This window comes from Fulmarus glacialis, unplaced genomic scaffold, assembly GCF_000690835.1.
Source record: "Fulmarus glacialis isolate BGI_N327 unplaced genomic scaffold, ASM69083v1 scaffold21013, whole genome shotgun sequence".
Taxonomy (NCBI): domain Eukaryota; kingdom Metazoa; phylum Chordata; class Aves; order Procellariiformes; family Procellariidae; genus Fulmarus; species Fulmarus glacialis.
The window spans coordinates 304-15,121 of record NW_009203833.1 but is presented as its reverse complement, the minus strand read 5'-3'; the positions used below and the strand labels follow the sequence as shown (position 1 = coordinate 15,121).

Below are 14,818 nucleotides of genomic sequence, written 5' to 3'. Positions count from 1 at the left end.
TGGGAAATTAAAATCAAATCCGAAATAGATAAGGACAACTAAAGGTAATTCTATACATTCACAGCCATTTGAGAATTGTTACTAGTCAGACCAATACAGGATTTTTGAATTATTAATTTGGTCAACATTATTTTAAATAGATAAATTTAAAAAAATTAAGTGCCAAGATTTGTCGAGGAAGTACTGCAATAAAAGTGTTAAGATGATTTTATTTATGGGTAGTTTTATATTTAAAACACAACAGGAATGCGTGAGTGATCGTGTTGAAATATCTGCATGTGTTGGTGTTTAATTATGTTGGGAAGTCTACAATTTAGGGTTAGTCGCTAACCAAGGAATTCCTTGTGCAATATCCTGCATAAGTGAGAAATGAGTAATTTAAAGCAGTCTGGGGGCAAATTTAAATTACACATTTTAAATATAACTTCAGGCTTTTAAATAGAAACATGTATGTCTAGTTTTCCTTTTCACAGCTGTGGTCTCAGTGGGTCTGCTGGTGCTTTTGCAGTAGCCCTTTCCAGTCCCATGGGACTTGCATTTCTTCATGATGTAGAAATTCACACCCAAAGGAATTCCATTAACATGTACAATTAACAGTCCGATTCTAATCTAAATTAATGCTACTTTTCTAAATATGATGAGCATGAGCCCTAATGATTTAGTTTGTTTGCCTTACCTAAAGGAAAAAACATGTAGGCTCATAATTGCATAAAGCAAGCTTGAAGTAATCGGCAGCTGGAGAAAACTTACTTTTCAGTGTCAAGTGTGAGTATAAACGCATAAAAATACCTACATGGATAACAAGTTCCAGGAAGCATACTGTCCAGCAGACAAATATGTAACAATGAATTAATGACAGAAAGCAGTACATATTCTATGAAGCTATAGATTAACCAAGGATTCTCTGTAAGATCACAGACAGGTTCTGCTAGATACCTGAATGCAGGACTGGAACCATGCATTTATTCCTTGCTAGAAAGAAACAGCTCCTCTACAACAGTAGTCAAATCCATGACTTCTTTCAAAAGTAATTTAAGGAACTGGTCCATTTTGTTGTTCTCAAAGTTGGCCAAACTTAGTCTGAATGTACCACACACAGACTTCACCTCTGAAGGACTTATGTTATTACAGAATCAAGCTAACATTTACCACACACACACGTCAAGTGCTTCAAGATCGTTTGGGAGGGACATCAACAAATAGCTGAATCCGCTTCACAGGAAGCTCAAACTAAAAAAATCACAGTAAGGTAAATACAGAATACCACAAACTGAACATGTCCTTAGCTTATGTTTTATTATCATTACTGCTTAGAAACCACTTACTTGGCAACAGTTCTCTGTCTGCTGTTTCTGTGCAACTCGGATAGGGATAGAAAAGATGACCTTTCTCTAACGGGTATGGGATCATCCTAAATGCTGAAAAAAGAGCGAGTGACATTAGATCTGTATCTAAACCAAGCACCCAGCTTCTCACAAAGAGAACCAATTGTGTTTGAGATGAATAAAGGCAAAGATTAGTCTACTGTACAGAAAGAAAAAAAAAAAAAACCAAAAACAAGGAAAGATACTTACTGCCTTCCCATGTACAGTGTAGCAGATTTAGAGCCCCTTCTATTCTCTTCCAGTGCTGGAGGTGAAAAAAAGCATATGCTACTGCCTCACTGTCTCCTCGTTTCAGAATATGCTCTGGAGGTAGCACTAAACTTTTCATTTCTAGTAAATACTGAAAGTAAAAATGGAAAGCACACTTGGTTACATGGAATATTCCAAAATCTTTAATTGTGAAACACAAATGATCATTTGAGGCATAACTGAGCATTATCACACACGGGCCAACTTCTACCTGTTGAAGAAACAGCCCAATCCTGACACAGTGCATACAGCCTGCACTCACATGGGAAATGAAAAGCAGCAAAACACACATCTGTGTATAAAACTCTTCAATTGGGGTTTTCACACACAAAATATCAGGAAAAAAAAAAAGCATCTTCAGTAAGGCAAAATAAAAATACATTCTTGTGGAATATACATAAAGTATAATGCCACAGGTACAACGCCAATGAGCTACACATTTAGACTAATAAAAAAAAAAACACAATGGTATTTTTGCTCATCATTTAATCACTGAGAGTTTCAATGTAGGAAACTTGTTAGCTCTCAAGTATGAGTAGCAAACCAGAAAGTGTCAGTATGCTAACCAAAGGCAGAATAATAAACCAAACACAGGAAAATCTTTTTTTAATGTGGTATTGCTGGACTACCACAAAGTATCTCCATTTTTCAAATTTTTTTCAATTTCAGCCTTCTCCCTATATCAGCAGAATATCTGATGCACAGAAGGGTCAAAGAACACAAGCATTAAACATTCTCCATTTCCCTTGTAACACAGGAAACATGCAATTTTGTTTTCTGATGGTACATTAAAAAAAGACAGGTATTCATTTGAATTTAGCTTTTAAAAACAGATGAGTAATTTTTACAAGAATGAAATGATAGTTTCAGCTCTAGTATTTACCTGTGAGTTGTTCTCTCCTAGCATATAGTGTCTCATTCAATAACAGCTAAAGTTAATCCACATCTTTGATCAACGTAGCTGGCAATTCCTTTGACTGTCTCCCTAAGTGTAAGAATGCAGCTGACTCGACGATTTATTTCAGCAGATGCCACAAACTATGAGATTATTTACTAATCCAGTTTGAGGACTTAACTTTTCCCATTCAGATTCTTGAAGGAATGTAGGAGGGGTTGTGCCCCGGCCAAATAAAGCACATTTACTGCCTGGCTAGGTTCTTCTCTTAGTGCCTTGGGCCTACACTCCAGAGGGTAATATTCTTGCTAATCCCCTCTAATCCTCTTCAATTTTTTTTTTTTTTAACACAGTAAAGGATCACTCATACAGGGCTGCTGTGGGAAAATGGTCTCAAATATCTGACCCTTGACCTGACTCCTCATGCTCTCCGCAGTGCCCACTTTTCCATTGTACTAACTGCACAGAGAGCAAGGGAATATCAACGCAGCAGTGATGATGAAGCCCCACTGCAAGTATTGCCACAACATGCCAATGTCGAACTCCACGCTTTGGCTGTCTCTGCGCCCATGTTACCACATAAACAGAAAAATTCCACAGTCTGGTAGGTTTTCTTGTCTGTGTTTAACCATAAGACAGACAAGGTATCAGTACTGAAAATATCTTGGCTTTTGCAGATTTAAGAAAGTCTTTCTACAAAACAAAAATTTCTAAGGTATTCAGAAGATGATTGGAAAAGATTGTTTCATGTATAACCAAAATGTAGTTACAGATCTCTAATCTGAAATGGCTTCAGAGTACCAGTTTTCTAGCACTGTAAAATGCCTTCCTAACTTTCCAAACAAAACCCATCCTTGTAACAGCATAACTCAGAACAAAGAGAAACAAACATTATTTTATTTTCCTTATGCAAAATGGTGTTATGTGCAAAAAGAACCACTTTCATCAGATGCGAGAACAAAGGGATTTCTACTTTACATACTCATTTATTTTTAGTCCCTGGGACAGAACAGACTGCAAAATCAAAACCCAGATTTTCTTCCCCACTAGTCTGCTGTAACCCATTGGGCAAGCTACTTCACTTGTTTATGCCCTTGTTCGCTTGTTTGCTTTGACTATGAGCATTTCAGAGCTCTAGATAGCCAGCACCAATAAAATTCTGCCCTGCCATGTAATAAATTGGTGTTTCAAGGCAATATTGTAATAAAAAAAATCATGAAGACAACTGGATATGTACACAATTAGAAGAGAAGATCAAATTACTGAAACCTGGAATCAGTTTCCCTGATTGTCTGTAGAACATATTTTGCAAACAGCGTGTTTGAAATTATATCTAACTTCTTTAAAAAGGTACATGAGGCTCCTGAAACAACTGAAGGATATACAAAATAAAAAAACTTTTAGATAACGATAATGCGTTATAATCTTCTTCCCCTAAAGGCAGAGGCTAAAGAAAAATCTGTCTGAGACTGTCTGAAATGAACTTGCTACGCTCTTGATCAGTCATGCAAACAAGCAGCAATTTCTCCCAGCAATTAGCTTTCTCAGTGCACATTCTATTAGATTGGACAGGCAGACAGAATAGAGCGGCTGGATAATTCGAGCCTTCACAGCAATAGTCATTCGGATTCCATGATCATTTGCAGAGGATTAGGTCCAGGACTAAGCCAACCTTCTGCATTCAAGGTTTCAAAATGAATGCATCACAATACTAGTACAGTAAAAAGCAACATAAGATTTTATTTTCACCCAATGCTCAGTGGAATCCGTATCTTGGCCACTTCAAGTAATGCCAGACATTAAATTACACCCTGTCGCAATACTGACTCTTAGTCTTGTTTACACGTGGATGAAGAAAATAAGTGATTGTAGATCTTTCAATAACCCGAGTTCTGGAGCCATGCTTGGAAGCACAGCAGAAAAAAGTATTTTGAAATACTATGAGTGGTTATTGTTTGGAGAACTTCATTCGGCTTCAGGGATTTTAAATATCTAAATTTATATTTATTAATGCTTAATCTTACCCAACAAAGGGCCTTCATTAAGACATTACTGGATTTTGCAATGAGTTAGAAAATTCCGAGTTTAAATTTTTTGTAAAAAAGCCAGTTTAAACATCACCTATTGCAAACAACTAATTCTGGCCACCAAACATTTATGATACAAATTAGTGTGTTGAACAACTCAATGGCTGGAGTTACAACCACTTTCAAGAAAACATGGGGCTAGAAAGGCTCAAATAACAAGATGATAACATAATACGACTTCTTTCAGAAGACAATAAAAAGTGGTCCAATAGGAAATAAAATAATCATACCTTTGGAACATGAGGGTTAAATTCCACAGCTCTGTGAATTGCTTCCACAGCATTAATTTCTGCTGTACTGAGCCCTCTTTTGGAGGCAGTTTCTGGGGAGAACCTGAAGGGAAAAACCCATGCTGAGCAAAAGTAAACAATAAATGCTAACCAGGTGTTTATTTGCACTGTAAGGTTGGAGTTCATTAAAAATTGACTGATTTATCAAGAAAGATAAACAAACCCTTCTAGGAGACAAATATTCATGTTAATTTAGGTATCTTGACTGTCATCCATGTCCATATGACAAAGTTATGTTTAACTTTTTGAAACTTGATGTCAATCACGTAAGGTAATTGAGTGCCCAGTCTTTCACAAGATTGTTACAACATCACATACTCGGAGGTAAAGCTAGAATCAGCTGTGCAAATAGACCAGAACGAAAGTGAAATGCCAACATGAACTATCACAAATATCCTGCATCCAATCCACAAAACAAAGAACTGCTGAACAGCACAAGCACAACACTGAAAATAAAATTTATACAGAAGCACATGTGCGTACATGGGCTCTTGAAAAACATCTTCACCTGTATTAACTTTATGGATGCTTAAAAGAAACTTTCAATTACATTTAACCACACACACACACATATATGTATATACTTAACTTGCTCTTAGAAATGTAACTGCTACATATTGGATTTAGACCTTTTTAGCTCATATTTTACAGCATAACCCAAGATAAGCAACAAACCACTGTTTTCACAAATGTGCTTGCTTACCTTTCTGAAACGGCTCTGGCTTTTAACAGGGCTGCTGTGTAACATATTGCTGCCGATTTTGGAAGACTGATATCTATGATAAAATAATTAAGATGTAAAATTCTAAGGCAAGACAAACATTTTAAACCCACATCCTTTGAGCTTAAAGTTTTTTACGTGGGCAGACAATGAAATGTAACATCTGGAACATTTCAGCTATGATTAGAAACTTTGAATTTCTTTGCACAATCTTCTATCTGGTCACCAGTCAGTCTTAGATTAAAAACTCAGAGTTGTAGTTAGGTGGTAAAGAGTAATTTTTTCTTCTAAACATACCAAGACACTGAAATTGAATTCAAAAAGAAATGCATGTATAAATACACACTTAAGAACAGTGTACTTTTCCTGTATTAACCCATGAAGGTTTAAAATAAGCTTCTAATCTTTACCTAATTTTGCAACAGTACATTAACACAGAGTTTTACATAATACTTAAAGAGAGACTGACTAGAAGCTGACCAAAAAAATTACATTACAGACAGGTAGACAAATTTTAATGAAAATGCAATTTCCATTCTTTTCCAGTTCCACGGGGAAAAATTCTGTTAGTTGTAGGTTTTGTAGAATATCTGAGGCCAAGTTTGAGCTGACAATTACAGATTAGAAGGTTAGCACTCCACAGTACAAGTTTACTTTAAAAGCAGACAAAGTCTGGGGTCTAATTCCCAAGTACCATGTTGTGTATAGTCAGATGGCTCTTGCTTTTTTTGTAAATCCCATCCTGGGCTTGCCCATCACTTACTAGAAGTCTGGCTGTCGTGTCAAGCAAAACACAGGGGCGCTACAGAGAGTTTGAAGCTCATACTCATTTTTCCAGATGTTTAGAAAAAAATAAGCAATCCTTTCTTAAGAAAGTGTCGCAATTCCTGATGTTAACATAAAGAAGCACCAGGAAAAGAGTAAATGGTTTTCTTAAATTAGTAAGAATCCACACAGAAGAACATGGACAGTCAAGTAACAGGAGCAGGCTGCTAGGGCAGCCATGCACAAGGGGGACAAGGGGCAAGAATATCACACTTTCAATTCCCTGAAGAAATAAAAAACAGAGACACAAGAGAGAACATACCGACTTCTCAAGGGCAGGGAACGATTGCCACAAAATACTGCTTCTATGTCCCTCCACTCTGAAGATGATTTAAGGGACAGCTTTGACAGCAGCACTTTGTACACTAATGATGTGGGCATTATCTAGGTGGCAAAACTCTGAGGACAATAAGAAAGTAAGTATATATTTTATTAATTTATTTATCTAGACTTGCACAACACCTGAAACGTATTAGTTGAGATGGAAAGTGAAAGCAAACTGCTGCCATTTAATGGACCAAAGCTTGCATACCACTAATCCCTGGCAAGCAGTATGCTTGCACGTTGCTAATCTCTGGCGAGAATCACAAGGCCAAGCCTGGAAGATGACAGAAGGGAAAACTACCTTTTCCAGCTTATTTACATCAATTACTTAGGGGGCTATGTGCTGACTGAAAAAGGCTGATGAATTTAGGCATAACTAGGGATGTAGAAGAGATTAAAAAATTAAAATAATCCTTGAATTCAAGCAAAGTGAGCTCCAAGATTTCTTTACAGATTAGAAGTAACTTAAAAACATAAGAAGTAATTTGTATGCAATTTAGCTTGCCTAAATTTGACCTCACCATTCAAAAGAAAAAACTTGACTTTCACTCTGGAAGCGCCTATTTGTTGCCAATGAGGGTAATCTAGTCAACTAGCTGAGATCGTGGGTAGACATCTGCTTTTGGACAGGCACACCTATACTCTTATAAGAAAACACCAATATTTCCCAGTAGGCATAACTTACCATCATACTTCGCTAAAACTGCCTGGACATCTGCGTAAGCCTGTAACTCCAGTAGTGCCTCCAGGAGGTTTTCATGAATATTCAGCATGCTGAGAAGTGGAAACTCTTTCATCAACTGCAAATCAGTAAAGAGAAATAAATTAAGCACATATAGAACTGAATCCCTGAAATACTTAATAGAAATCAGTACAATAATTCAAGCTTTTTCAATGTTTTTTGCTTTCACAGTGTTAGAAACTGGCACGTAAGAAGCATGAAAAGAATCGCATCATTTCCACCTTACTTTTTTCCTATATTCACCTGCTGGAAAATAAGTATACTGAGGTTCCTACAACATGCTTTCAGCCCAAATTTGCACAACTTCCACAGTGAGTTGGTTTGGTCAGTAATATTTTCCTATGAAGAAAGAACTTATGATAAACCTTGGGCAGGTGAAAGAAAAATTATGTTGAAGTCTGAAGTTGGCTATTTTGACAAGTTAGTCGCTGAGTCAAGCATGAAGCAAACTGGACAACAGAACTGTGAACATATGACATTATAAAATGCAAAAATTTAAAACCTACATGTAGGAACCAAAAAAACCATTCTCAAAAAAAATCATGAATCATGATGTGCAAATCTCACTGGAAAATAATTCAATTAGATTCATTACGATGCCTAGAAAGGAACTTGAACCATCAATTTGGACAATATGACTGAAAACAACAGTTGCTTACTTTTTTTTATTTTTACTTACATCTCTCATCATTTTTACCGCTTCTCGTATTCTTCCAAGTTTTCTTGCACACATAGCTAATCTCCTTTTCACATACACCAATACATTGGTGTCTCTTCCTGATTACAAAGACAAAAAAAAAAATTATTAGTCTATCAGTTTCAATCCTTACCTCTTTTTCCCCTCTCTCTCTCAAAAAAAAAACAAAACACCAAAAACCCCACAACCTTTTTCCTAACCACATGTAAAAGCATGACATAATTACTACTGCTGTCCCAACCAAGGTCCATCTAGACGAACACCAGTAACTTTTAACTAGGTTAAATGACAAAAAAATTCCGGTTTTTTTCCCAAAATGTTGGGTGGACTAAAAGAAGGTGCTACTGACACACACTAATTGCTTCATTAGTCTGCTCTACCTTTCCAAAACAATAATGTACCGAGCCTTAGCGAGACAACCCATGATGAATACACAGCATAACTGCCACTTCCTAAGTTTCATTTGGGTACTACAAAAGATCACATAGCACACCCTGCATACGCATAGCTAAAATAGTAGGAACTGCCTCACTGAATTGGGAATCAAGCTAGAATCACTAATTATAACTTTAGTTTTACATTTCTGCTCACACAAAACCAAGAGTTTACGTGATTCAAAAGTGCTTACTCAGCTGTGCTTCGTGCTGGGGACTTTGGGAATGGCAGTTCTGAGACTTTCTGTAAATCATTTCTCCTGCTTTCAGAGCCTGCTTGAAATACTTCTCAGCATCTACAATAGTTGTTGCTTCTTCCTCAGCCAGGAGGACATATGCAGTGGCACAACTGTAATACGGAAGAAAACCACTAATTATTCTGAGGGACAAAGTTTAGTATTTTTTGAATAAGTGTTAGAAGCATTAGAAATGGTCAGTTTTCACTTATGTTTAATATCTAAGCATTGACAATATTAAAGTACCAAAATACTGACTTGAGTTCAAATGGTGAGTGTGAGGAAAACAGAAACCTTTCCATTTTACAGAAAAAAACACTCATTTGGAGAAAGAACAAAAGAAAGAATTGTAACAGCAAGTCAAATTATTGTCCTTGAAATATTAAAAATGCTCCGGTAATTGTCTGGAGAGGGTTTTTTGTGTTTGGTTTGCTTTGCTTTTTTAAAACCAGGAGGTTTTTCCAACTTACAGCCTCATGTGCAATTCTCATAGTCACAGAAGTCCCCCTTAAGCTATTCAAAACTTTGCTAAAAGTAAACTATTAGAACAAGAAACTGATAGTGTGCTCAATATCACTCCGCTTAATCTTTCACACTAGAAATACAGCAATTGAACTTATACGCTAAACTTACTCATTGTTCAATTCTAAAGCTTGATATGCTGCTTTAATCCGGGCTTGAGGGTTTCTCTCTCGCCATGCTTTCTGCATAACTGTTGCAAAAACATTGAAAGGCTGGTGAGGAACAGAGACACCGGTGAAACACCTCGGAGCAAGGAGGCAATGCTGGCTGCCTATGCCTCAGCTCTACATTAACATTCACTTCCATTTTACAAATTCCTGTTTGCTGTATAATTGTTAGAGGGACGAGTAAACAAGTGTTTTAATTCCAGCATGAGTTTCTACCACAAGCAGCAGAATCTTGCAACTTCTCATTACGCCCCAAATTTAATTTAAGAAAGCAACACCACCAGGAAGATTATTCACTGACCATTTAAGAAATCCTACACTGAGAAGCAAAGACAGCTTACATAACCAGGCAGATGTACAATTTCTAAATTGCTACAGATTTTTGGAAACATTTCCCAAGACCTGTTAAAAGCTTGGCAGGAGCAATTGTTAAACACAGGCTCTTGCACAGACCTGCACAGAATTTTAATTTAAGCTTTCAAACAGAACTTCAAAGAAAACAGTGATAGAGTAAGCTGCATCTTGCACAGGTATAGAGTCATACTTAAGTATTTAGACAACTACCAGATCATAAAGGGTTAAACAATTTCTTTTTAAATTTACAAAGCACATTTGAGTGGCATAACATGGCACAGACAATTCAAGATATACTATAATAATTTATCACCTTATTAGAAAGTGTTCTAGGAAACAATTAAAAAGGGTGAAATCTATCTATTCAAAAAGGTTGCTTACATTACAACTTGAATTCAAAATTACAGTCAGATAAGGAGCAAACAAAAGTTCCATGCAATGACTCTAAACCCCTCCCCACTATGCTTCCATTAGGGGAAAATGGAAATCCCAAACTGAAAACCAACTTCTAGCAAAAGAAAAACAATGCACTGGGAGCTACCATTTTCTATGCAGAACTAATAGCTTTCACACTAAGTAACAGTTCTTTCAGAACTCCAAAACCTTTCGTTTATGGAGTTACATATCTGGCCTATCTCAAGTACGATAAGAAAACTGAAGAATCTATACATATTTCTTTTGGAACAAAACCTTCTGCCGTCCAGCAAGAACAACGTGGAAAAATGTTTGAGTTTTCTTTTGGAAACAAAATATTAGTCTTGGCTTAGTAAGCGAGACAATACACTCCATTTGTGAAACAAAAACACATCGTTCATATCAAGCATGTCACAGCCAGCTGACAAGTAACACTTCCGGAACTTGACAAATTGACAATAGTTCGCACCCACTCTGACAATAACCAGGTAGAGAACATTTTCTGCACTAAACATGTGGAACACAATGAAAAAATTCTGGAGACTGCATTATTCATTACTAAGGTTTAAATGAGACCACATCTTTGGCTGTCGAGAATACAATCCAGGTTTTCAATACTGTGTTGTTAATTATTTGAAAAGTGTGAGATCTTAAAATATGTCAGGATCCTGACAGCATCAAAGTCAGTAGAGAAAGCACAAGGTAAAAAACCCATCTTTTCATTAAATACATCTATTAAACCTCCTTAGTAGTTGAGAAAGGCTATCATTTCACAAAATATTTGACACAATAGCTTGCGCTACCTTGAAATAGATCAAAAATACCCACTTTACACTCTCCAACAGTTATATACCTTATGCAGATGACATTGGTACCTGTATCTGAAGGCCGAAGGGCATCTGTATCACACGTGAAAAAGTTTTGATGATCTTGAGCAGACAAATTCATGTCATAGTATGTAAGAGGCTCCTTCCCAGTCACCCACATGTATCTTTAATGGGAGAAATTTCAGTAAGAGACACTCCTAGTGAATACTAATGCTGATACCAAGGGGGATACCTGATGTGCCTAACAACTGAAGCTAGTGCAGAACAATTTTATTAATAAAAGACTGGAGCTACTAACCAGAAGTTTTCAAGTACTACTGTTCTACAATCTGTACAGGTTGCCAGAAGGCTTCCTGCAGAGGGGAAAAAAAAAGTCTTTTTGATCCTAAAGTTCTAAACAACTTGGGAACTAGCTTCCTAGGAAACAGCTTTTCCTATGAAATAACACAAGGAGACTCACAATACAGCCATTACAGTTTAATAAAAGAGAATTCAGATTCAGAATCACTGTCTCAACATCTGAATAAAGTTTTTCTCCTACTTTACTCTCAAAAAAACTGATGATGTTACAATAGTATTTGCATTCTTAACATTGAAACTGCCAAAGCTTGGATAGGTGCCTTTTAAACACAGGATTGGCATCAATCACCCCTATAATCTTGCAGATCTCAGGTGTCTCCTGGTATTACTAGTGCAAGCTCTGTGAAGAAGTCACATGTATGCCCCCGATTAATTTTAAAAATATGCAATGGAAAGTAAGATAATTAATACCTGCTATACTCTGCCCCTCTGAAAAGATTGAGAGGATTTCGCCACACTTTGCACTCTGGGGGGAAAAAAAAGTACTTTTGGAATTAAGAGCACAGGAAATACTACCTTGACTTTAAAATGCAGTAATGCAAATGCAGTTTTACTTTCAAAAGCTGCTTTAATTTTATTGTTATACAACCTGAGCACGATCATACCATCTTCTCCTTCTCCCTAAACTTCTGCTATCTCATAAATATTTTTGCTCCCCACCATTACTGGGATACAAAAGCACATGGTGAAAAGATTAAACGCTGCCATTTACATTCATGCAATGTTTATCTTGCACATATTCAGAGTAGTAAATATCTAATGTTACTGAAACAGTTTTAGCTAAATGTGTAATGTATTTTCTAAATCATATTTTAATAATGAATGTTTTAGATCAAAGATGTATTATTATTTAGTTTATTTTTACCATTGTTAATAAAACGCATCATAAGATGTAGGCCTTTCTCCAGTTCTTACAAGCACTAATGCAGAGTCAAAGCCATTTAAAAACCAGTTCATGTGAACCTGCTGCCTTGAAGCTTAAGGGAAACTGCTGGGACACATTAACAATCACCTGGCATATTCTGCCTGCTTGTCTCATTCTCTCCAGCCGAGAACGCTGCTGGTGCTGGAGGGCTGTTTTCTATGCCACCGATGAGGGGCCTCAAATGACTCACAGAAACCTGCTCAATGAAAGACGTGCCGTATTTTCGGAAATGCCACCACTCAAACACCTGTCACAGGAGAAAAAAGCACCAGAAATTTCCTTAGGCAACACCTAACTTAAACATCAGAGATGAAGAGCCAATTGTTCACAGCTAGTACATCCCCTTGCGGATGACTATAGATGGTACTTATCTACACACAAATTAACACTAATTATCTGTTTTGGCCTGTCTTGTCATGCAGGATCACCCACATAACATGAAAGAGACTGAAAAAACCAGTAAAATTTAGGCAAACATATGATCCTCCCTCCCCAAGTCATTAGGATAACTTCTAAACCCTTTCAGAAAGTGCCTGTATAGGGAAACCACGCACAGAGGCAAGAACCTCAAGACAGGTGTAGTTTTTTCACTTCACAAAAATGATCTAAAAGAATAAAGCACAAAATGGATAGTTAAACTGACATGTTCTGCCATTCAGAAAAGTCCAAAGAGGAGAGGCTGAATTAACAGCAATCAAGTTCACTTACCAGAAATTTTGGGTCAAAAATATTACCATCTCTCTCTTTGAAGCTATTAAAAATACCTGTATATCACAGTCGTCAAGAACTATACCATACAGTCAGCCCTGGACCAACTTATCTGAGGATTTTCACTAGCACGCAGAAAGATGTGATGTTTAGACAAACTGTATTCTTTGTTAAGAAGCATTACTATAAATACTGGCTGAACAATAACCACTTTTTTCTCTTAAGAGCAAACCTATGTAAAAGGCCTAACACAAGCAGAATCCATCTCCTTATATGATTTTCCTCAAATCCTTCAATCAAAACCCAAGCAACATTACTTACAGCAAACAAGTTGTTTCTACCACATAAGACACTTTCTTTTTTTAATATTGGCTACAAAAAACCACTCATGAAATAGATTTCGCACATTCTGCTAAATAGGTTTAATTGATGAGAAGATATATTTTCTGTAGCTTTTAATACTGAAAGTAAAGATTAACCCAGAAGATTTGTATATAGTACCACAGTCTAAATCAGGGTCAGATGATCATCACTGCAGAAACTGCTGCGCTAGCAGAACTGACCACGCAAATGTGCCCCATTCATTTCGTGCAAAGTCAGCCACGTCTGTGCACACTGCCGTCTGAAGATGAGCTGAATTATTGGCTCATTTTCACACCAAATTCGTTAAGATAGTTACATGATGACAAATGCACAAAAGCCCCCCCAAAATTACTGTGGGAAGCTAAACTCTTAACTGCCTAGTTTAAAAGAGATTAAAATCTCAGTGTTTTCTTTACACAGAGAGGTCTGCAGAGTTTGCATGTATATTTTGCATTTTTTGTGTATCTATGGACATACACACATATATAAATACATACATACGGACACGTAGTACCTCCTTAAAACAAGCTTGAGTTTCTAAAACAGACACAAGTTATTTTCCTTAGACTCACCCCAACGTACAACGCACATAGCAAAAGCATATGTACAATACATCAGAAAAGCTACTAAATTAACAAGTTCCTTCCTAGTACAAAGGCACCCTCTAGAGTCTGATCAAAAAAAAACCGACTGCATTTACCCCTAATGAAAGCATCCTAGAGGTGTTAAAGTTGTTCAAAAAAATAAAAGTGGACTACTTACAAATATCAGTCCAGATATAAAAGACGAAGTCACTGTAAGGGCAAAGTAGAATTTTGGCGTCAAAGTGCTTAAGAACACAGTCACTGTTAAGAGAAACAAAAACAAAGACTTAACAAGCAGAACCAAAAAACACAAATAGCTTTTTAATAAACAATGCTGAATGAAATATTATGCAAATATATAATACAATATAGCCCCAGTAATTTTACAGATAACGTTACTTTGTTAGAGAATCCTTTCCTTATATTACTGTTTGTAACCATCTGTGACAGTGAATTAGGTTATATAACCAATCTAAAAAATTCAGTGTAAGTTCTTAGACAAAGCAGCCCACAATTTCAACCACCTCATGGCTGGTGAACACCAAGAAGGCAATTTAACTTTTTATGGCTGGCGGACCACAAGAAGCCAATTTAATGTATTATGTCATTTTAATCTGACACAGAAATGTACTGTTTTGATGCAAGTTTATATTCAGTGTTAAGAACACACATTTTCCACAGACCTCTCCTTCCTGGTATTTACAGCACA

The 14,818-nt window shown here is 36.6% G+C and overlaps 1 protein-coding gene across 1 annotated transcript in view; it reads right to left on the bottom strand.

The window, feature by feature from the left end:
* LOC104074610 (suppressor of tumorigenicity 7 protein-like) overlaps positions 1–14,370 on the bottom strand; it is a gene marked incomplete at its 5' end in the record, with an annotated part of 21,426 nt that extends 7,056 nt beyond the window's left edge. Inside the window, 12 exons of the mRNA XM_009574782.1 lie at positions 1,326–1,418; positions 1,575–1,725; positions 4,847–4,949; positions 5,610–5,682; positions 7,462–7,576; positions 8,198–8,295; positions 8,844–8,998; positions 9,519–9,597; positions 11,218–11,333; positions 11,941–11,995; positions 12,542–12,701; positions 14,288–14,370. Of these exons, the coding sequence (XP_009573077.1) occupies positions 1,326–1,418; positions 1,575–1,725; positions 4,847–4,949; positions 5,610–5,682; positions 7,462–7,576; positions 8,198–8,295; positions 8,844–8,998; positions 9,519–9,597; positions 11,218–11,333; positions 11,941–11,995; positions 12,542–12,701; positions 14,288–14,370 (1,281 nt within the window). The remainder of the gene's footprint in view (positions 1–1,325; positions 1,419–1,574; positions 1,726–4,846; positions 4,950–5,609; positions 5,683–7,461; positions 7,577–8,197; positions 8,296–8,843; positions 8,999–9,518; positions 9,598–11,217; positions 11,334–11,940; positions 11,996–12,541; positions 12,702–14,287) is intronic.
* Between the last annotated feature and the right edge of the window lie 448 nt (positions 14,371–14,818).